General features: G+C 32.2%; 1 protein-coding gene across 1 annotated transcript in view; it reads right to left on the bottom strand.

Moving 5' to 3' along the window:
- Positions 1 to 25,519, bottom strand: part of SLC15A5 (solute carrier family 15 member 5) — a 156,853-nt gene that overhangs the window by 35,817 nt on the left and 95,517 nt on the right. Inside the window, exons 6-7 of the mRNA XM_003771188.1 lie at positions 19,470 to 19,658; positions 13,500 to 13,631 (exon numbers count right to left, since the gene is read on the bottom strand). Coding sequence (XP_003771236.1) covers positions 13,500 to 13,631; positions 19,470 to 19,658 — 321 coding nt within the window. The remainder of the gene's footprint in view (positions 1 to 13,499; positions 13,632 to 19,469; positions 19,659 to 25,519) is intronic.

Below are 25,519 nucleotides of genomic sequence, written 5' to 3' on the forward strand. Positions count from 1 at the left end.
ATTAATGCATTTTAAATATTGAGTAACATATTATTGTTCTTATCTCTTGTCATCTCTAGTCAGAAAGATAGATGGTGAATCCAAGGTGTGTAATGAGAGAGAACCAATATACTTTGATTTTATTACAGTTCTGAGTGTAGTCCTGGGGAGGTCACACCCATAATTGGCAGTCACTCAGATTTCCAAGCTCTGGCTTTAAACTTAATCTTAAAAGGGAACTGGTGGTAAAAAGGAGCAGAAAGCCACTAGGAACAAGATGAAACCAACAACAGGTCATTGGAAACAATTACTGAAAGATGTCAGTATATTTATTGATATTTATTAAGTTCATAATTTTTAAAAAAGAAAAATTGCAAAAAGAAAGCTCAGTCATGAGATCTGCCAGATGGTTGGACCTAAATGAAACAGAGCTTTGGACAGGAGGAGGAGGTGCGTAGATTGTAGGTGATAGAGATGAGACTGATTGTAATCTAGCAGTAGCAAAAATATCAAATTTTGGAATCTGTATCTCTCATCACCACACCAAGACATCCAGATATTTATTAGGAAAAATGACACCTGCCTATTATTCTTTCTATCTTTCCCTGGGAAAATACACTTTTTTTTCAAGAGCTTTCCTTTTGTTTTGTTTTTTTTTCCTATTGGGGAAAGTTGTCATTTTTTCCAGCAATGAGGGAAAGTAGTCTGGGATTTACAAATTTGTTTGTTCCTTCCTTACAATTTTCAGTTTAAATCAAATTTTTTAACCTATCATAAAACATATAAGGTCCTGTTTATTTATCATGTGTAACCTGAAAAGAAGGGAGATGTAAAGTAGAAAGGATTTGTTAACTCAAAGTGTCTTGGGGCTCAAAGCTGAAAACTTAATAGAAATAAGAGTTTTTTATGTGGCTTAATGAAGGTACTAAAAAAAAAAAAAAGAAAGAAAACTGTTGGAATCTTTACAAAGTGTTAAGCCATTAGAGTTGATAGAGACAATAATTATCTAATTTAGCATGGTTCAATATGATTGATTTGATCTTAGAAGGAGATTTTTTGGACCAGAACTTGAAACAAGGTACTAAGTATAACTGATAGACAACAATGCTTGTGTTCACATCTTTAGAGAGCTCTTATAAGCAAGAAGTATTTAAGTACTCATTGGAGTTCACAGGTTTGGGAGATTTCAGGGTTTAGTATGAGATATCTGAATTCACACTTCCCTTGAAGTTCTTAGGGCCAGAGAGCCCTCTGGGAGATAACCTATAATCCCATTCTCTCAGAGGAGGAGTTAACCTTGGTGAGATCATATATATAGAGGAAGCTCTTGGAGCTTCAGGAGAGTTACTTGGGAACATTCCCGGGGGTCGGAGAGGAGCACTCTGGTAGGAAGACCACAAGCCCTCTCTCCGAGGCAAGAGAGATTCATTGCATCTTCCACCTTGGTGCTGACTGGAGGCTGAAGAAAGCAGAGGCAGACGCAAAGGACAAAGCTGCAAGAGCTCTTAGAACCAAGCAGAAAGATAGGCCTCTAAGAAAAACTAACTGGGCTATATTGGAGACAATAGAAGATCTGAACTTTTAGCACCTGGATGTATTTGGAGTGATTAACTGAAACTAAGGCTGCCTCCAGAAAACCTCCCCAAGAAACCTTCTCTCCCAGAGAGAACCTTTATTATTATTTTAAAGATGAAAAACACCACAGGAAACCATCTCTAGAAAGATAGCTTTAAGAAATGAGATGATATAGCCCCAGAAGTGAAAGAATGAAGCAATAAGAAGCTATTTTCTTTACCCTTGAAATAAGCACATGCTTAATTTAAAAGGAAAGCTATAATCCAGAAGAAGAATGGGTTGTAAGGTAAAGTCCCTACCCATACCAAAGGAGTGGTGGATGATTCCCTTTGACATGTGCAAAATGATCCCTTTCTATCTTCCTTGATCAACAGCTCTCCTGAATGATCATATCAATACAGTATAGTGCAAAGGACTGGATTGGAAGCCAGTATATTTGGGATATAGTCCAGTTTCTTCTGGCAACTAGTTATGTGAGCATAGGCAAATCATTTATCATTTTACCCTTGGGGTCTTCCTCTCTGAAATGGAGTGTTGAGACTAGATAAGAGGTTCATAATCTCTTTTTTTGCAAAGCCTATTGCCCCCTTTGTAGAATAATTTTAAAAGTTTAAAATAAAGTACCTACAATTACAAAGGAAACCAATTATACAAAAATGCAATCATCAAAATAATTAAAAGAAAAACAAGTTGATAGAACTCCAGGTTAAGAATTCTTATACTAGATAATATACAAGGCCCTTTTCAACTCTATACCTTCATCTTCAACAGAAAAAAACATATTTTGTAGATAGAATTATGTTTCTGGGTAGTATTAATGATATCAGCATTAATTAAATGTACTTATCAATACTAAATGTGAATCAATTATTTCTAAAGAATTTCTACTCTTTATGTGATCTTTAACATAGGTTTTATTTATATTACAACACAGAGCCCAGTGTCTTGAACATATAGGTGCTCAATTTTTATTAGTTGAATTAATAAACAATTGAATAAATTCCCAAACTTTTTTGAAAAAAATTGAATGAATTTAAATAATACAATATAGTGTAAGGTATAACAATATTTCCCCTTTATTTTTGTTTTTAATGACAATTTATTCTCTTGTTTGTGTAGATTATATGACACATTAAATAGTGCAGACAATTGAAACATTCACTTTCAGCTTTTGAGAAGATAGTTAATATTAAAGACAAATTCCTTTATGATTTGAATCCTTTTTTTTTTATTCTAAGTCTAAGATTATGGTGATTGTACCAACAAGCTGCCATTTTCACTTTCTATTTTCCTTATCTGTGAAATGAAGAAGCTGGAAGAAAGGATCACTGAGTAGCAGTATATGAACTCTCCAGTTTTCTTCTCACTCAAACCAGGATCTAGAAGTTGAACTTTGAAGGAAAATGCTGAATTTAAAGTAAAAAAGAATGTATACCCTGAATACAGGAACAGGTCTGTCAAATCCTTTCCCACCACTTTTCTTTATATACAATTTTTTTCCAGGTTTATTCTAGCAGCAAGTTCCTATTTTATAAGTGACTCAGTGATTCATGCTGACATGCCTGTCAGCAGCCGCTAAAATTGATGGATATTTAAATGAGAGTTTTTAAAAGGATCTCATTTTTATTTAATATGGTTTTGATGGAAATTAAATACCTAGATTCTTTGTTCCTCCTCTGAACTTTGAGGAGGTGGCAAAGGAGGGGTAAGGAGGTGCATCTCTTGGCCTCTTCTTACATCCAATTACCCTTTTCCTCTTAGGTATTTTGCTTTGGACTTTTTCTATTATCAATGTGTCCATAACTAAGATATAATTTCCCCTGAATTCTATTTTGTTATTTATGTCACAAGGGTAAGTTGGAACTCACAAGTGTGAGAAAATTGATACTGTTGCTAATGGGATACAGTAGAAATAAGCAGTCTGACTGACTTCTTCACTCCCTTATATTTGCATTGCTATTCTATTGCTAAAGTATTCCTGAAATGATTAGTGTAGGAGGATGGGTTTGGTCTTGAATCTTCTCCCTTAAAGCTTTGAGGGTTGAAGATCCCAGAAGGATCAGTTTTCTCACTTGTACTGAAAATGTCACTCTAACAGTTATCTGTCTGCACAGTCAAATTTCAAGAATACGTTTGAATTTACCGCATTCACACCATTTTCTGTCATGGTGCTAAAAATGAGTAATGCAGTCTAGAGCTTGTGAGGTTGTGATAACTGATCAACTTTGCCAATAAAAAAAAAAAACCAACAAAAAAACTCCACATACATATATTCAGCTGACATTATGAAATCATAAAAGGTTCGAAAAAATCTAAATATGAAATTCAAGTTTGAGGGATGTGGTTTTCACATTGTCTGTGTCTGCCCTCAACAACTGATGGCTTTGTGATGGCTGATTTAATAAAAAAAAAAAGTCAGTATGGTTGTTAGGATAAATTGCATTTCACTTTCCTGGTTTTTAAATTAATTTGATCATCACAGTGTTTGATCAGCTATTAATTATAAAATCCTTAGAATTGCTATGGCACTTTGCATTTTAAAAGTATTTTCATAGCCATTCAAAAACAATTAATAATCTATTAGATACTGATTATGTGCACAACATTATGCTAGGTAATGGGGATATGAAATAAATAACAAAGTCTCTGACTTCAAGGAGCTTAGATTCTGGATCTGTTATCTGATTTTATCTACTGACATCTTTTTGAAGTAGAAAGGACAGATATTATTAATTGCATTTTATAAATAAGAAATTTAAGTGACTAACCTAAGTAATCTTAATTAAACACTTTTTGAATTCATACTTGTGGAAGGAATGAAATGCATACACTAGAAATCACCAGGGACTTATTCTGAATAAGGTCAAATTAATCTCTTTTGCTTTTCTTGATAGTATTGCCAGATATGAAGACCACAAATATAATGTATGGTTATTTCAGTGAAGTAACTGAAAAATTCTTTCATGGTTTCCCCTGTGGACATGATGAAGTCATATATGGAGACAGGTGAAGTCATATAGAATGTTTACACTTAATCGCTGGTCAGTCCATAGTTTGAGCACTATATTGGGTTTTTATACAGTTCATCTCAAGACAGACATTAACAAACCAGAATGCAAAAACAAATGGCTGATGTGAGGTGAATGATTTGGCTAGTGTATTATATGAGGAACATTCAGAGAGTTTCCATTTGTCTAGCAGGAAGAGAAAATATATGGAGAATGGGATAACTGTTTCCTAAGTATTTAAAGGAATATCTTGTGAATAAAGGAGTGGTTAGATAACTTGAGCCACTAAGTTTCTCTGGACATTAATTTCCCTCTCTGCATGATGAAGATTCACTATGATGGTCTTTCATCACTACAATTATGAGATAGCATTGGATAAAATGTTGGACTTGGATTCAGAATGAATGATTTTAAATCCAAATCTGTAATTTATTATTTTTAAGTGATGGTATATAAATTTTAAAAATTAGCTTCAGGTTTTCTAACTGTAAAAACAGGGACCATATTTGTTTCAACAACTTCACAGAGTTGCTGTTAAAAAAAAAAAGTACTTTGTAATCCATGATGTTAGTTATTTTATGTAGCTCTCAAGGGAAGATCTGTTACCAAAGGACAGAATTAATGGATGTGAATAATCATTTAGCATTCATTCAGAATTTGGAAGCATTCAGATTAATGATTAAACTCAATAAAAGAAATCTCTTATAATTTGAGGTACTTTTAAATGAAGTACACTGCTTAAATTAATAATGTGCTTTTAGGTATTTCCTGTGTTCAGGTAGAAAAAGAATGGTCATTTTAGAGGGATGTTAGTTTGCTTTATAAGTTAGGCTGAATGATTAGGAAGTAACTAAATGGCACAAAAGATAAAAAGTTTGGCTTGGAGTCAGGAAGAACTATGTTGAGTATGGCCTCTGACACTTGTGAATTGTATGATTCTATGAAAGACACTTAACATCTGTTTACCTGCTTCCTTAACTCTGAAATAGGGATGATAATAGCACTTACCTCCCAATTTTGTTGTGAAAATCAAAACAGATTATATTGAGAAGTACTTAACACAATGCCTTGGTGCACTGCCTTTTATTAAACTCATGGTATTGTTTAGATATTTTCAAGCATATCTGACTCTTTATGATCTCATTTGTGGTTTTCTTGGAACAGATACTGGAGTGGTTAACATTTCCCTTTCCTTCTCCAGTTCATTTCATAGATAAGGAAAATGAGGCAAACAAGATTAAGTGACTTGCCTAGGGTCACATAGCCTGTAAATGTCTAAGACCAGATTTGAACCCAAGAAGAGTCTTTCTGTCTCTAGGTCTGGTACTCAATTCACTGAGCTACCTAGTTGTCCTATTAAATCCATACTAGGTGCTTAATAAATCGTCCTTCCCTTTCTCCCTTCCCTCTCTTCCCTCCCTTCCTTTCTCCCTTCCTTCCTTCCTTCCTTCCTTCCTTCCTTCCTTCCTTCCTTCCTTCCCCTTCTTTCCCAATTCTAAAGTTTTAATTTGGATAATTTTATTATGCACATTGAGAAATCAAAATGTTGCTGTGACCAGAATGTTATTTTTTTTTTTACTTTTCCTGTTGAAATCACTTCCTTTCATTGACTTCCCCAAAATGAAAGATGTGCTGGGATTATCAACATGCTTATGTTTGAATTTTTGCTTTTGTATCGCACCCAGCATGTCATCTGTTCTTAAATAATGGCAAATAGTAATAAAATATTGCAACTTTCACAGTATATCAGGAAATGAGTATAATTTTTTTGAAATGAGTATAATTAATAGATAACTCAATATAACATTGTTTAGTATAGAGAAAAATTCTCTCCAAGATTTATACCCAATCCAAAAAAACCTAAATAAATTACAGAAAGGATCTTATTAGAAGGCAGTTTCACTCTCTATATGGAACCCAAGGATAACATCAGAGTGAGTCTCCATCACACACTGCCTTAAGCACACCTATATAGAAAAATCCATATTTTAAAAAAAGATAAATTTGGAGGATAATATAGAGCTCACAAAAAAACTCACACAAGGATTTCTTAAAATTACATTTAAAAATATACTTCCATTGTGTATTCTACAGGGCTTTACTGTTGTAGCAATTGTTGTCTCTTTAAAATAGATTACATAGCTTCAGGCTAATCTAAAAAAAAAAAAAGCAGGAGGTACAATAATGATTTCAGATAAAGCAACAATAAAAATTGATAATGTCAAGAGAAAAAAATCCCAAGAAACTACATTATGCTTAAAGGTAGCATAGATAATGAAAAAAATAACATTATTAAATATATATGTGCCAAATGACATAGTGTCAAAGTTGTGAAAAGAAAACCTAAGATGAGATCTCCAAGATGGCAGAATTGTTTTCAGCATAACTTTTTCAACCTAACAATCTCAAAAGAAGGAAATATGAGCCAATTCTCGTGTAATTAAAACTAAATCTGCAAGATATGAAGAGATATATACTGTACATGAACAAAGCTTTATGAAACAATATCAGAGAAATGAAATAACTAAAAATCTGACTTACCAATCCCCTTTCAAGGGGGTTTGTACCAGGTTTGGCTAGCTAAAACAAAACATAGTCTTATTGGTTACATGACCTATTTGTGGTAGCCTAGCTCCAGTTCTTCCCAAGAAATAGAAGTCAATATATAAAAAAAGAAAGGGAAGATAGCTTGGATGTGAGGGCAGAAGTTGTAGCACAGAGGCAACTAAAAAGGGTACTTCCATATGCAAGAGAAACCTAATTGAAGTTAGTTCTTTTCTATAATGTATTTATTTGAACAGAAAGTAAGCTGGGCATACAAAACTATCATCAGGGAAAAATAAAAAAAACTTGGTCTCATGAATTTATGTTGGAGATCTTCTATATGTCACAGAAATTGGAGGAAGAAGGGCAAGGAGGACAGTGTGAGAAAGGAAGCAAAAGCTAAAGTACTAGAAAACAAATAAAGGATAATAAAAAATCAAGAGAGAAAGACTAAGAATAAGGCTATCTCTTAACCAATAATAAGACTCATAAAACAGAAGAGAAAATGATTTAGAATTTTTTAAAAAGCCTGTTAACGTATTGAGAAAATGTTATACTTTGAAGGAAAATGAACTCAAAGTCCTGATTGACAAAGAAACATTTGTTGATTATCCAGGAATCACTGAATAGTGGCAAATAAATCCAGAACTGTTCAACAGAAAAGTAAAACTTTTCAAAGAAGATATTAGTATAATAAACAGGTCAGAAATCAGAGCTTTCAAAACAGAAATAACCAAGCCAAAAAATTGAATAGATAATTGGGACCAAACAATGGAGAATCTCTCCAGAAGCAATGGAGGTTAGTTCAGTACATCATCAACTTTTTACCAGGACAATTCCAATAGCTTTCTAACTGATTTCTCTGCCTTAATTTCCCTCCTACTAAAATCTATCATAGAAATATTTGCTAAAGTGATTTTCCTATAGTATAGGTGTGACCATATGCCTATCCCACTACTCAACAAAGTTCATTGGATTCCTATTACCTCCATGATAAAATATAAAATCCTCCACTTGGCATTTCAAGCTCTTCATTACCTGGTTCCATCTCCTCTTCCACCATGCTTACACACATTACTCCTCATAACACATTCTATGGCCTAACCATATGTGTCTATTTGCTGTCCTTATACATTTGCATTGGTTATTCTCAATGTTTACAATGCTCTCACTCTGTATCTTTCCTTCTTAAAATCCTAGATTCCCTTCAAACTCAAGTACCTATTGTTTCCCTGAGGTTCTAGTGACCTCTTTTCTGAAATTATCTCCCACTTACTCTCTGTACACCTTTTATATACTTAACTACTTCCATATTATCTTCTCCATTAGAACTTAAGCTTACTGAATGCAAAGATTGTTTTCATTTTTTATGTTTAGATTTGGAATAGTACTTTGAGAGCATTGTAAACATTGAGAATAACCAATGCAAATGTATAAGGACAGCAAATAGACACATATGGTTAGGCCATAGAATTTGCCAAAAGAAAAGTTAAGTAGTAATAATTTGAAAGAACAAAATGTTGCATGAAAGAAGTATGTTAAAAATAAATGTGAATACATAATTAAAATGAGAGGCTAAAACAAATTTAGTATGTGTCAGATGAATACCAAAAAAAACAGTAGTTGTAAACATGCTATCAGGCTATGGATAACAATGGGGACTGGATATAGAGAATTCTATAGAAAATAGAGTTTTGATATAGAGAAGCTCTGCATAATGAAGCTCCCTTGCCTAATACAGGTTATTACTTTCTTTTAAATGTTAGAAAGTTGCTTAGAAAAGTAAAAGACTAATTTGCAAAGGGTCCCAGAGACAGATCTTAAATCCAGTCTTTGAGGTAAACAAGATGTCTTTGAGGATAATACTTTATTCATTATATAATAACTGTCTCTCTTTACAATCAGACAAGGAAATGTTAAAAATTCAAAAAAAGTGATAAACAGGTAAAGTATATGATGCTTAAAGCAATCATACACTATGAAACAACATCAGCAATATACATATATGCATAGAAGGTCATAACATCTAAATTCACAAGGAAAATGCAACAATTTTATAATTACATAGATTTAAAAAATATCTTTAGGAAACTTTAATATTACTCTCTCAGACCTTGAAAAAATCTAGCAGAATGACAAAGCAAATACATAGACCTAAACCAGTCTGAAAAATTAGAATTGAAAAAAATATGGCATTTTTCTGAATTGAGGGACTAAAAATATACATATGCTTAACATCAGGTAGTACCTTTAAAAAGTAGGTAATATGTTATGGCACAGAGAGATTGAAAATAATAATAGAAGAAATATTAAATATATTCTTTATAGGCCATATCATAATAATATTAGTAATTAGAACAAAGACCATGAGCAACATATAGATTTAGATATAGTAATCATACTTCAGATAATAAGCAGCTCAACAGAAAAGTCTTGAAAATATTTAACAATTTGTGAAAGAGAAAAATAATTATGAAACAACATATCAAAATTTCAGGGATACTGTTCTCATAGGAAAATTTATTTCTGAAAATATTTAATAAGATAGAATAAAAGGATTAATAAATTGAGCATGTGATTTAAAAACCTACAAAATCAATAAATTAGTACATTAATCTTATCAATATTTTAGGAGTAATTAAGGACTCTATTCTATAAGTTATTTTCAATAATTGAGAAAGAACTACACTAAATTTCCTTTATGAGAGAAAATTTAATGACTAACCCAGGAAAAGAAAAAGCATAGAAAGAGAAATTTGGACCAGTATGACTAATGAATACTTATTTTAAAATGTAGTTAAATCCCAAGTTTAAAAAATACAGGAATATGCATACAAACATATGCATATACACAGTATTGTAAGCAAACAACAAATTATACAATTATAGAAACAGATGTAGAAAAAGTCTCTGACAAAATTCAACATTCATTTAAGTTAAGCTAGAAAGTACAGTCAAATGAAAAATGTCATATTAATTATGTTTACAAAGTAATTTATGTTTTTATAGTAAACTATTTACATTTCCCCATAGATGATGATGTATCTATATATAAACCAGCAGTCAAATTGGACATTTGAGTGCCTGCATTTTCTGCTTATATAAGATAGGGAGAGCAAGTCTCCAAAAATAAAATGAGTTTATATACATACAAATAAGCATATATAAAAACATATATATATGTATATATATATATATACACATAAACATATCTATGTATAACAATAGTTACAATTATTTGCAATGTACATAAATTGAAAACTTCCCCAATTAAATTTAGGGGTTATACCATTATTGAATATATATACAAGACAAGAGATCAGTATTATAGATAGAAGGAAAACAGTTATTCCCTTTTGTAGATCATATGAAGGTCTACTTAAAATATTTCAGGGTGTTAAAAAAACTGTGATATTAATAGCTTCAACAAAGTATCAAGCCACATAAATCCAAAATATATTAATATTTATGTTCAGCATTTAAAAAAGAATAGAAAATAATGAAAAAATCCATTGAGTATAACTTCAAAAGGCAAAAGGCAAAATGTCTGGTTGTTAATCTACCAAGACATATATAAGATATATATTCTTTTGTGTAAGTGTTTATGTGTGTGTATGTGTGTTTAAAGTACATTTTACAGAATGAAAGGAAAACTAAATATTTGTACAGCTATTCAATATCCATATTTGGGCAAAATCAATGTAATACAATAATTTTATTATTCAAATTAATTTATAGATTTAGGACTATATCCAGTGGCTAGAGAAATACTTTATAAAACTAGATGAAATAATAACCAAGTTCATTTGGAGGAACTAAAGTTCTAGAATATCAAAGTAAATAGAAGAGAGAAAGTAAGAATGAAGGAATCATCTCATGGCCTGATCAAAATATACTAAATAACGAAAAGTATTTGGTATAATATAAAAGTATCTAAGTGGAGTGCCTAGATAGAAAGAATCAGAAATAATCAATCTCAAAAGACCATTGTTCTACTAACTGAGAACTTAATCTTTTTTCTTTTGGCAAATACTATTATGAAAACTGGAAAGTAATTAGGCAGAAACTGGGTTTTTGCTAACACTTCATAATGTATACAACCATCAACATGAATGGATACCAATTTAAATATAAAAGACCAATCCTACAAAAATGAAAAGAGAACAAGACTAAATACTTTTCACAACTATGGTAAGGGGAAGAGTTTTTAACTAAACAATAGATAAAGGAAATTATAAAAGAAAGAAAAACTAGATAATTTCCATAGTTTGTAATTAAAATGCTTTTGCATGAATAAAACTCATGCCGCTGGTAGAAAAGAGTAAACTGTCCAGTAGGGGAAAAAAAAAATCTTTCTTTGCTCATTGTCTGATATCTAAGATAAATAGGAAATTAATACAAATATAGAAGATGAGGAGTCATTCCTCAGTGGTCAAAATAATTAAGCAACTAGTTCTCCAAAGAATAGCAAAATATTAACACAATATGAAAGAATCTTCCAAATCATTAATAGTAAAGGAAATGAAATTCAGAATAACTCAGATGTTTCAAATCATACCGAGAAAATTGGAAATGTGTCAAGAGATAGAAATAATCGATTAACTCAGTAGAGACTGTGTGAAGATAGGCACACATACATTATTTGTTTAATTGTGAATTTGTCTTATCATTTTGGAAAACAATTTGAAATAATGCTAAAAAGTGATTAAAATGTGCATGTCTGTTTCTACAGATTTTATTGTGAAGAATATGCCCCAACATTGTAAAAGATAGAAAGATCACCATCAAAATAGCCACAGGAAGAAATTTTTTATAACAATGAACTGCAAACAAAGTTGGCTGACCATAAGTAAATAACTTAAAAAATCTATTAAGCACTTTTTAAATGCCAGGTGATGGGAACAACAACGCCTGCCCTAAAGAAGTTTATATTCTAATGGGAGAGACAACACATTTAGGATAGTGGTTGCCAGTATGGAAAGAATGGGCTGGGGAATTAGAGATTTTGCATGGAAACACAGAGCAATTTATTGCATATGCTTTCTGGTACCAGTGGTAGTTTTAATTGGATTACTATTCATAGAGCAAGAAATAAAAAGAAGAGACTGGGTGTGATAGGGCAGATGACAAAATACTAATCAATTGGGGCATGGATCATGATACAGAAATTTAAAAGAATATCACTGTGTCACAAGAAATAATACATAGGACACATTTCTATGTGTGTGTTTTATGTGAAGGTTTATATAAAAACAAAGTGAAGTAACAGAAGTATATACAATGATTAGATGTAAATAATAACAACAAATATGAATGTTGTAAATGTGACAGAAGAGTTTGGTCTTGAAAAATAGTTAAGATCTTTTGGATTGGAGAGCAAGAGAAGTGAGAAGATGTATATATGGCAGGGTTGTGGTGCTGAAGGTACAGAAATAAAGAGGAAGGTAAAACAATGATTGTTGGCTATCTAATCATTTTGCACTATTTATTTACCAATTGAGTCTATGCTAAAAGCAAACACAGATTTTATACATACTTATCTAAGTATAATTTTGCTTTGGTCTAAAGTTGCTTAAAAAAATTATGCTATGGTCATGTGGTTACAGAGCATCAGGATATACCAAATTCAAGAGATGGCAGTATTTTGTCTATGAGTGGGGACTCAGAGGTAATTTTAATTAGCTATATCCACCAATCCATATATTTCCTTGACAATGAATCATTCTTTAGAGAGAGAGGTATAGTTAAGGTCAGTGATGTCCTGGTAACTACAGAGAACATTGTGCTTCCTTGGGACTTCCATTTTATCAGTGCTGAACAATCTATCAGGACTCCTCTATAAATGGCAAAAAAATGCTGCCTGGTGGTTAAACTAATGATAAAATTCTCTAAGTAATTAAATACCCCAGATCAGTTCCTCAACCATCATCCTCTCGTTTAGTAGTTTGCTCTTTGAAAAATTCTGAAAAAATGTATTATCCAAAAAATATCTTGTATACCTATAACTTGTCTCTAACAATTGTCTACCCTGATGATGGATATGAATAGGTATTATAGAATAAAGCTCTATTGATAGGTCTATTAGGTATGCACTAGTCATTGTGTTTTAAAGTACACCAAAGTACACAATAAACAAGTCTGCAAGAGAAGTGACATTCTGTAATTACCTCTTCCTATCAAAAGAAAAACAATTCACAGAAATTTAATTAATACAGCAAGAGTCTATTTCCTATCTTAATTCTATCTTAATTGCAAAAGCAAATCAATTAGGATCAACAGGAACTAGTGCAACCCCTATGCTGTTTTAAGTTTCACCTAACAATTCCTTAGTCAGTACAATCAATATATAGAAGTGTTTAATAGATGTTGAACTGAATTTAATCATGAACATACCTTCTGAAGTTGTATATACTACCTTTACCATCAGTGCCCCCACGAAGCAAGCAAATCCATTAAATAGAGCCAAAAAATTCATGGAGATTCCTCTGACTCTACTTGGTATGAACCTATATGATATTATGGAACCTTAGGGAAGCAAAAGAAAGGCAGAGTTCAGAAAAATCTACACCACAAAATGCAGTTTCAGATATTGCCTAAATTCTATTGTTTTAAATTCCAAATAAAATATTATGACGGTGCAGTGGGATAGGGTTGGTGTGTCAAAATGAGTAGCAGTGTATGTGAAGTTTACTAGTAAGTAGTAATCACTGAACTGTTATTTGTCAATGTCTACAAAGATTAAAATTCAGCAGAGTATAATTTTGTCAGGCTATGAAAAGTGGGTTAAAATAGGAATCTTATAATATTCAGGAAATCTCCCCACAATTTGTTAAAGTGATAATTTTTGTTACATTTCTATACTGAGGTAGGCAATCTTTTGTGCCCCATTTTAGTATAAGTATGCTTGGATTGTTTACATTAATTTGAATGAAGAAATTTAATCTCTCTTACAAAATAAAATCAATCTTTTTTTTTTGAGACTCTACTGCATGCAAGGCACTTTGTCAGACTTTAGATTTTTTTGCTTTTTAAAAAAATTGTTGAGTTGACTGTTCATCTAGAGTTAGTGTAAACCAATAGGGCCACAATGAATCTTTGGAATGATTCCTTTCTCTCTACATTATTATTAAAATAATTGTGTGCATCTCAGTCTCACAGGTCTAAGGAGGAAAATGAAAACAAAAGGTTGAAGTACTATTCTCCCCTGGCTCCTATCTTCAGAAAATGATTGCTTTTAATTTCTTTCTCCCTCTTGCTGGTCCTATGGTTATGACCTTGTCTTGATCAAGACTAGATAAAGCAGTCCATAGATTTGGAATCAAAGAGACCAGAGTTCAAATTCTGTCTAAATGTAAGCTATTTACTTGCTATTTTTTTTCACTGACTATTCATGATTGAGAATTTAAATACATCACAAAGAAACAATAACTGTTCAAGATTTTGTATAAATAGTAAGACATTTTAAAGTACAAGAGAAGAAATTGTAAGTAACAAAAGAAAAGAAAAGAAAAGAAAAATCTTAAGAGTAAATGCTTGCCATTGCTAGAAAAGGGATGGAGTTAAATTGCAATTTTTTTTTGGTGTAGATTTTGAACAGTTAGAGACCACCAAAATAGGGAACTTAACAGTTACTCAAGGAATATTCATCAAATGCTTTCCATGAGCTAGATACCATGCTAAAGATTCATAATAGAAATATAGGCAAAAAGAAAGATACTCCTTCTAAAAGAACTTATACTGGAATGTGGGGTGGGATGGGGGAAAGGAGGAAGACAATATATATAAAAAGGAATCAATAATTTGTTATTTAATTTTTTAAAAATCATATTTGACTCTTTGTGACCCCATTTTAGATTTTCTTGTTAAATACATTGGAGCAATTTGCCATTTTTTTCTCCTATTTATTTTACAAAGGAGAATACTGAGGCAAACAGAATTAAGTGAGTTGCCCAGGGTCTCTCAGTTAGTGTGATCAGAGCCCAGATTTGAACTCAGAAAGATAAGTCTTCCTGATTCCAGGCCTGATACTTTATCCACCTAGCTGACTTTAGTTAATATTACTGTAAATATATTTTATTGATAATGATGAGTGATGACATAAAATCATATGAAGAAATGGTATGAACTTTTCACAGGAAAGACATACAAATTTAAAGCAATTTTGTACAGTAGCTTTTCAAATGATGGCAGAAAGCCTGAGTTTAAATTTCAGATTTATATAAAGAATGTATATATAAGATAAGCTATAAAAAGTAAAAGAAGTTTTGGGGAAAAATGATTATTAAAAGAAGAAATCTTGCTTATGGACTTTACTATCTATAAATGCAGGGATACAAATAATTGTCTAAGTAGTCCTATTTCTTTCATTGTGAAAAAGTAGGATTTTTAGTCCATTATTATTCTGTTAGTTAATTATTAATTGACGCTTTTCTCTTGCTGGAATTTCTAGTACAATATAATTCATTAACACACTTTGCTAGCTCCCAGCCTGCTGCATAATCCCTCTTCCCTGTCACTTTAGTAGTTTTGAAAGTGTCTTGTTCCCTTTTATAGTACTTAGCTTTTTAAGACCAAAAATCTCTATTTTGATCCTTTCCATATCTCTTTCTTCATGTTCTATTTTTCAAACTAAGTGATTATCAGATTGATCATTTTTAGGACCAAAGATATTTCCTTTGTTTCAGCCTCTTAACTGCAGGCATGAAACAAATCAACCATTATTCAAAATTCTTTATTTTGCTACTAAATTACACATATCTATTCATAAGCATTAAAAACAAATCTGGATTCTACTCCACCTGTCAATAATTGCTAAAATGTGTCTACAGGTGGGGGTTGACTATTAATACACAGATGTTTTGTTACACTATAATCAGAATAAACAAAACATGATATTATAACAATCTTTTTGAAGAACCTGATATTGAAAGTCTTGGAAATTTCATTAGCTCTTTCAAGATGATGGAGGTCTTTCCCTAACCAAAATTTAGAACTGAGCCATAGGGTTAGCTGCTGATAGATATGCGTAATAAAGACAGAATGGGTGTCTAAGTAAATGGATAATATTGATTTTGCCTCCTTACTTACCTTTGGTTCTGGTGCAAATTCATTTATACAATAGACCAAAAGTATTTGGGGAGCATTTTGCCATGTTAGATCATTATTTCCAACAGACTCATTTCAAATATCTAGTATTAGCCTGGGAATACTCTGTCTGGTTTTTGTTACTGAGTGCGGTGGTAATAATGAAAGACTTATGAATCTGCCCTCATCAAGAAGACTATGGAATCAGTAAAGGGAGAGGCTGAAAAACAGGTAAAGACACAAAGCCATGAGAGTAACATACCATTAGAGACTATGTACACAGTGTTTCACTAGATCAGTAGAAATCAGCAAACCGATGTTCCCTATAAAAATACCACAACCAGAGAGGAAGTCCAGTGAGATGAATGTGATATTGTCATTCGAAGATATTGATATTCTTGCATTATCAAAAGAATAAATTGCTTCTTCATACACACTCCTTATATATAAGTCCCTAGTTTATGATCCTAATGAATGATAGCTTTCTTCAATGATGGTGTACATATTTATGGAAAAATGTACTCTACATTTATACAGGGAGTGCAATATTGTGTATCATCTTATTATTTCATTCAATGCTATTGCTTTCTAATTGTATCCTCTGAGTGACTAAAAATAAAGTAAGCACATAAATGGGGCTTGGGAGTTTTCTTTTTTTGAGTAGAATGAACTCTCATAGTACTGTCAATCTGAGTTAGCTATTTTGGAAATAATAAGAGTGTCCTGTGTACTGTACTCTCATTGTTCTTAATAAATATTATAAACTCTGTTATCCTTTTTTAACATTTTAGTAGGCCACTGATGAATTCTGACAATTTGAATAAGATTGAGGGCTTTAGAAGAGAGGGCCCCCTCTCCATCTAGTCATCTCACAGAAATGATCTCCACTGTATCAAATTGAGAGAATAGCCTTCTATCATAGACAAAGGTCAGGACTTTCTTGATTTAAACCATTCACCTTGAGACGGGGGATGCTTCTCTATTCATTTAAGAAGAAACAGATTCTTTGTTGAATGTGTTGGTAGTTTTCAACATGGAAAAGCATTGTACCATCTTCCAGTATCCAATATGAATAGGATTGCATCTTCTTTAATGAGGCAGAACTGAGAACAGACACAATACTCAGCTTGATTTGACCAGAAATAGGAGAACTTCTGGATTTTGATCCTTCCTATTATTTTTTTTCCTTATAGCTATGAAGAGAGCAGGAATCTGTTCACTGCAGTTCTTATTTGTTTTAATACTGCCTGTTAGTTGAAAAAGGAAGAAAAATCTTTTGCCTCCACTCTTGCTGAGCTGGGGGTACTAATTATCAACCGTATATCCCTTCTACCATATATTTTCTTCATTCATACTGAATGTTGTTGGAGAATATAAAGCCCCAAGTGACCCCATTTTAGATTTTCTTTTCCTTAAGCTTCAAGTCTTGTCTCTCTCCCTTTCTCAGCTTTGGTAGGTTCTTTTATTGAGAAAATTAAGACCATCTGCTCTCCCTTTTCTCCTATGTATGGTGAAGAGGTGGCCTCATTGCTAAAGCAAATCCTTATTCCTTGGCCCTGATATTACTTACAAACTGGCCCTATGCATCATTATTATTGTTATCATTACATTATTACTATGAAAGGGAAGCTGTGGCTTCAAATATCAAAGCTAAGAATATAGTTCCAAAATCCATATGTGTAGTCTTAATTCCTTCTGAACTTCACTCCTGCATTGTCAATGTACTGGACATTTCTTGGTTATCTTAGACATCTCAACCTTATTATGTCCAAAAGGAATCCATTATTTCCCTTTTTTTCCCAAAGCTGTCTATCCTTTAATCTTTTTTTTAAAACTGCATATAAGATAAAAAGTCTTTAGGCTGGCATTTAAGGTTCTTTCCGATCTGGTTCTCACCAACACTTCTAGCCTCATTTATACTACCACTTTTCACAAGTCCTACATTCCTTGAATTCATATGTTTAATTTACTGCCTTTTTACCCTTGCCATTCCCCTTGCTTGGCAGGTACTCCCTTTTCATCTCTACCTCTTGAATTCCTTATCTTTCTACAATAGTTAGCTCAGTTGTTACTTCCTCTATGAATGAAAGCAAGGCTAGGATATACATTTTAAAACAAAGAGAAATTTTGACATAAGATAACATTCAGTTATGTTGTAAACTAATATCACTGAATTTCTTATTCAACATATTATTTTGGTTTTATATTCATGTAGTCAAACTGTAAGATTTTCTGCTTCTTAGAGATGTTACTGTATTCTTTTCTTTCTTCCCTCCCTCCCTCTCTCCACTCTTTCCTTTCCTCCTTTACCCTCTCCTCTTATACTTCTCTCCCTCTTTCTCCTTCTCCTTTTTTCTCTTTCTCCCCTTTCCCCCTCTTTCCATTTTGCCCTTTCTCCCTCTTTCCTTCTACTCCCTCCCTATCTTACCCAGCATAGAAGCATAGAGGGTACATACAGCCCCTCTGATCCTAGGGAAACTTTAACCTGCTGTGTTTCAAACTTGGGATGATTCATCCTATGTAAAGCAACCTGATTCCCCTTCCCTGAAGCATGGTGGTGGTGGTGGTGGTTGGTGTGTGTGTGTGTGTGTGTGTGTGTGTGTGTGTGTACATATTAATATTGAATTTAGTATGAACACTTTATCACTGCAGTTCACTATAGTTCAGAACTCCCCTACACAAGAGATCTGTTAGCCTCAGTTTACTTGTAGCAGGAATGACAGTTGTGCATCAAGATGTGATCACATCTTGAAAGTCAAATATTTAATTCATAAATATGAACAATTTAGATAACCGAACTACTCTAGATTTTTTCTTGAGTTAAAATTTGAATTTTTTATTGGCTTTCTGATATGTTACTGATTCCATTCCAGAGTTTAAACTTTGTTAATAACACTGAATTATCTGGATATAATATTTACTTTTTTTAGGCTTGTTTGTGAGAAAGTCACAAAGTGATAAAGATCCTCAAAGGCAGAATGCTTCCTTCAAAAGATTTTTATTTCCTTGTTGAACATCTGGCCTAATGATTATTGTTTTGGTTCAGTTAGTATAGTTTCCATTCCACATAGTTTTGATGGTTTCAATTATTATTCTATTTGTGACAAAGAAATAAAAGTAAATTAGAGACTTTTAAATATAGGTGATACACAGGTTTGCTCAAAATTGTAGAAAATAGTCAGGATGTAAAGAAACAACAATTTAAACCATTTTTATTAGGTTGACATTATTTTTCATGAAATAAATCTAATAGGTTCTAATATTGATACTTCTACTTACAGGCTGGATTGACTAGCGCTTCAGCCACACCAAGTAAAATGTATTGAGGGACCAGTTGGAGACAAGACATGGAAGAAACTGGAAGAATTTTGCCAGAAAGAATCTGCTCCACCAGAGGGAAGTTTTTTCTATGTATCTCGGAGAAGCCAGCTCCCATCACAGACAATGCAGCAGAAAAATTACCAGCAACTGAGAGAAACAAAAAAAAAATTAAAAATAAAAATTCCTGGAAAAAGGATGTACTAATAAGTAATAATAATTCTTATAACAAAAATGCTTCAAATCACTAACAATAAGAGAAATTTGTATTAAAGTAGCTCTGAGGTTTTCCTACATAGTTAACAGATTGGCAAAAATGAAAAAAGAGGAAAATGACAAAAGCTAGAGGGGCCATCAGAAAACAGGCCCATATTAATGATATTGGAATTACAAATTGGTGTATCTATTCTGGAAAACAATTTGGAGCTAGGGTTCAAATGTCACTAAATTGTGTGTGCCATTTGATCCTGTGATATCTCTACTAGACATGTACCCCAAATAAGTCAAAGATAGAGAATAAGGTTCATATGTACCAATATATTTGTAGCAGCTCTTTTTGTTATAGCAAAGAACTGGAAAGTTAGAAGGTGTCCATTAACTTGGGAATGGTTGAACAAATCATGGTATATGAACATAATGGAAGTTTTATGCTTTAAGAAATAATTAAAGGGAATAGATTCAGTAAAAAATTGGGAATTTTTAAATGAACTTAGAATAAAATGAGCTGAATCAGAAGTACATTATACAATAATTAAAACAATATAAAGACAAATAACATTAAAAGCCTTAAGAGGTCTAATTAATATGGTAACTAAGCTATGATCTCAGAGGACTGATGATAATCAGTGCTATCTACCTATACTATCATAACATTCAAGATGCAGAATACAATAAAATGTTGAACATGGGCAATGTGAGAATTTGTTTTTCTTGACTATGTATATTTGTTATAAGGGCTTACATTTTTTTTAAATTGGAGGTGGTAGAAAATGAAAAGAAATGTTTGATAATTAAAAAAGGTAAATAAGTAAATAAATGAGGTGCATTAATTTCAAAAAGTATGTCATCTCAAAAATAGTTTCTTGGAAAATAAAATAAGCTAATGAAAGATTAGTTTTTTACTTTCATAATTATATGTATGCACATATACATACACTCAAGTATACATTTTGCTACTCAAATTGTAAAATGTCTAAGAAATCTAATCTGTTTTTGAGGATTTATAATAAAAATTCACATTCGTATAGGGATTTAGAGTTATAAGGGATACATTTTATCTCATGATACAATAACCTTCTGACTGGACTAGAATGGATAATATTATCTCAGTTTTACAAAGAGGAGGAAGTTGAAATTTAAAAAGATTATCTTTGTCTAAATTCAAATAGCTAAGCTACCTGGTCTGCAACTAGGAATTCTCATTGGGGGAAAATTCAGTTGACCAGGTTGAGGTGATCCATGGAATTTCTTCCATTATATAGTTGACCTGACACTTTCTCCAGATGGAATGGGCACAGGGACCCATGTCCTTTTCCTTAGAGCAGACTGAATCTGAGGATTCAAAGACCCAATATTCTCTAAAAAATGTCCTGTGCTTATGTATGTTTTTTCTCCCTTCCCTGAGAAGTACCACCTTACCCATTACTGGAAGACACTATAAGTGCCTTGCATTTGGAAGCATTTCTTCCTCTTCTGAGCACTTCCACATCTCTACCTAGGGGCTAAAGAGGTTTGACACATCAGAAAAAATGTCCCCTCTTCTGAATAGCTGCAACTCTGCCTTGAGAGAAATGAGGACTCCTATCCGATTGGAAATGTTCCCAACCACCCCTGGGAATTCTTAACCCTTACTGTGAGGATTCCTGGAGTTCTAAATTAATCTTTCTCCCTGGGAAGATTATGGATGATATATATATATATTTTTTGGCCATGGATTTATAAGATCTATTTTTTTTTCTCTTGCCTATACTAACCTGTACTTTTCTATAAGGGTTGTATTCAATTTGGAGGAGTAGAGAATATTATTGGATTCATTCAATATCCATTCCTTGTCCTGAGACTGATCAACTAGGGACTTGGAGCTTATTTCCCTTTCTCCTTCCTTGGGTAGAGTATGGAAAACTGTCCTCCATTAGAGGCTTATGCTATAGTATATCTTTAATCTAGGCAAACCCTAGTGATCCAATCCTAATAATGGTTCTGGAAACTACAGAATTCTTTTGACTTCAAATTTCATCTTCTTTTCCTCTTCTTGAATTAATTACTTATGATCATGTCACAATTTTGTAATATTCTATGGGAAGTATAGAATTGGCAGCATTCCTCTGCCTCCAAGATTTCTCTATTTCTTGATATTGTCATCATAAAGTGTTATAATAGAGATAATATAATTATTACACAAATTAAGGGGAAGAAAATTCTGAAGTTAAAAAACAAACCATCTTATTTCTATCTTAAATTTGGCCACTAAATTATCACAGAATCCTTCTGCTAAAAGACATATAAATTTGGTGACTTTCTCTCTCTCTCTCTCTCTCTCTCTCTCTCTCTCTCTCTCTCTCTCTCTCTCTCTGTCTTTCTGTCTCTCTATATTTCTTCCATAACCTACCTGGGAGGTCAAGAAAGTACCTTGACTTGGGTGTCTAAACTTCAGTGCTTGCTCTACTGACCCTTCCTTTTGGATCTGACAGACATTGAACTCAGATGCTAAAGAGAAAAAAAATTCACCCCACTACCTAGCCTAAGGACTTTTTTAGAATGATTAGAAGAAACTGTATTTCAATTTCAACTATTAAAGAAGTTTTCTTTTACTGGTGGATAATTTTCACCTTTTGGAGAAGGCAGAGTTCAAGAGAAGAAGCAAACTATACAGCAAGTATTTTGAACTACTAGCTGCTCACTAACCAAAGAAGATTTGGTGAGTGCAATTTTTTTTTTCTCTGTGGAAAAGAATAAAGATTTGGGAAAATATTTGGATCTTTGTAGAAAAAGAAATATTCCTGCTTCTGCACAATTGAAAAATAGGAAAGAAACAAAAAGATAGTGATTCCATTTCAAAGTTTTGGATAAAGTGGAGGCACATTGAAATAGTATCTTTAATCAAGAACAAGTTTGCATAAACAGGATAATCTATAAAAAGAAAAAGAGGTTAATAATAAAAATATCTAGATATACTCCTGGACTTAGGAGAGAGAGGCACTTGAGGCAAAATTGAGTCAAGAATGCTGCACAAAAGTGATATCTCAAGTATGCATACTTCACAATGCTTTCCTTATATTCTTTACATAGGTGAGGTAGACTTCCTCCCCTTTAAAAATCCTTCTGACATAGGGATTTTCTAATTTTTTATTCCATGTTAAATAATAGTAATAAGATTCATACATCCTTGTTCTGCCTCTGAATTTATTGGAATTCTTCCAATAGTTTATGCAAATAATGCTACTATTGCTTTTAGTTGCATAGTTTAAATAGCATTTAAGAAAACCTTACCAAATCTGTGACTTTTGGAATTTTAGCATAAATGAGTCCTCTATTTTATCAAAGGATTTTTCTGCATGCATTATATAATTACTGTGTTACTTTCATTTTATCTTATTATAAATTTTCCTAATATTGATTTGAATCTCTGATAAAAATTTGTTTTAGTCAAATTTAAATTTTTTTCTGATATATTCCAGTATTGTTCTCTTCTAAAGCTGCATTAAAATTTATATCAATAATAATTTGCGACTTAAAGCTGAAAGTGATCTTTGAGTTCAAGCATTTCATTTTGCTAATGATAAAACTGAGGCCCATAGAACTTAACTGATTTCCCTGAGTGTATACAGGGGGTAAATTGTAGTTTTGAACACCTGAATTTGCTTAGATCTATTAATATTTCCTTTGCATAGCAGTATTCAACATATAATGTATAGCGTTTATGTGATTTGGAATCCTTTAGATAAGGGTGCAAGTCCTTATAACATACTAAATGTGTCATTATTGATAAATCACTTAATCTTTCAGTGCTCCAGTCAATACTTTAAGATCACAAATTACAGAATAATTGTGAATTTGCTTTTATGGAAGAGTTTTTATACCAGAAGATTTTTACATCTGGAATACAAAAAAAGCCATAACAATGATATTTATCTATGGTTTTCTTATATATATATATATATATATATATATATATATATATATATATATATATTCTTACCTATATTGGGAACTAGGAATATATTGCTTCATAAAAGGAATTTCTTGTAGTACTCTTTTCTATTTCATTGAGTACAATTACATAACCTACCTGGGAGGTCAAGACAGTATTTTGACTTGGGTGTCTAAACTTCAGTGCTTTCTTAATTATTGGTATTAATTTACTGAAATTGGAGTCCTATTTCACTGTTTCATAATGAATAGAATTGAACCTGGTATCTCCAAAACTTTGTGATGGAGCAAAAGCTCCTTGGTTTTATGCTTCCATTTGACTCTAACCAAAACAAAGACAAAAACAAAGAACTATGTCTGCTTTCTGATATCAAGTGTGCTAAATAAAGGGAAATTCACTACGAATATCCCTAGCCACGTGGTAATGAGTTTTTTGGTCATTACAATCAATGAACTACCCCTAGATGCCTGGGCCATACCTCCCCCCAAAATACATATATCAACAGTGGGAAACATTTATAGAAGTGTATACCCTTGTGTGTCCAGACTCCATACATTGAAAGGGGAATTCAGCTCTCTAATATTACAAGACCCTAATAACTTCTGATAATAACCGCACAAAGCCCCATAAATAGTCACATAGTGATTATTTACTGACGTAGTCTCTACTGCATAGAATTGTAATCTTATAATGAGTGATCAATGAGGGGGGGCAAGTGGTTGTGACTTTCTATCTGCCATGGGGTTCAGGTTTTCATCTGTTCAAATAAATTGATGGCCATTTTGATTACTGTTTATTTCAATGCAGTGACTAGAAAATCTCTACCTGATAAGAACAGACTGATAGTTCCATAGTCAGAGCCAAGGTTATAAATTATCAGATTTATCTAAGGGCCAAAATATAAGTAAAGTACCCCAAATCTCAGATTGCCTCTCTTCTTGACTTTTTTTTTTTTTTTTTTTTTTGCCTATGTCTATCAGAGTTTCCTGTCCCAGATCACTATTTAACTTAATCTTGGAAATTCCTGATATCTTGGATTTGAACTGAATAAAAAAAAAGCTTGAAGATGCAAGCTTATTTTCCTGGAGTCAAATAGATTCCCGATTTTATTATAAATAATAAGCCTCATATTCTGTATCAAATTGTAATTTATTTTGTTATTTTGTTTATTTAAGACAAATATAAATAGGGGTGAGAATAGTAAAAATATGCAGGGAAATATGGTTCAGCAATAGGAAATTAAAAACTAGTAGATTTCATGGAAACCCCATGCTTACACATGTACATTTTCTTTGAGTAAAGAACTAGATAAATTTAGAGACAGAAAGTACCAAATAAAATTGCAGAAAATTAAACTGATTATATTTTAACTGATTATATTTAGGATATTTATTATTATTTATGGAAAAGAATTATTGAATCAATTATATGTAAATATAGAAAAGACATTAGAGAAAACATTAAAATAAATACAAAACTAAAAGAAAGAAGAAAAATGATGAAAAAATATGGTATACAATTAAACAATTCCAACTGACCTACTGAAATGAGTTATTTCAGTACTAACTAAAAAGTTACTAAAAAAAAAAAAAAAGAGAGAGAAATGGATGGAATTACATCAGTTCGTATGATAGCTTTACATAGGAGTTTAATTGCATGATTGGGTAGTCAATTTCTATAATGGGGAGACCAAAAGAATTCCAAAACTACCTTAGAAAACATTTGACCTGCTTGCAAATTAAAGTTCTGAGTATTAAACTTATTTTAAAACTCTTTGAAAAGGCTGGTGGAAGATTATCTGCACCAAACTTCATGAAACAAATAAACAGTGGAGATTAAAACAAATTCAAGGAATTTTTAA

The sequence above is a fragment of the Sarcophilus harrisii genome, chromosome 5, assembly GCF_902635505.1.
Source record: "Sarcophilus harrisii chromosome 5, mSarHar1.11, whole genome shotgun sequence".
NCBI lineage: Eukaryota > Metazoa > Chordata > Mammalia > Dasyuromorphia > Dasyuridae > Sarcophilus > Sarcophilus harrisii.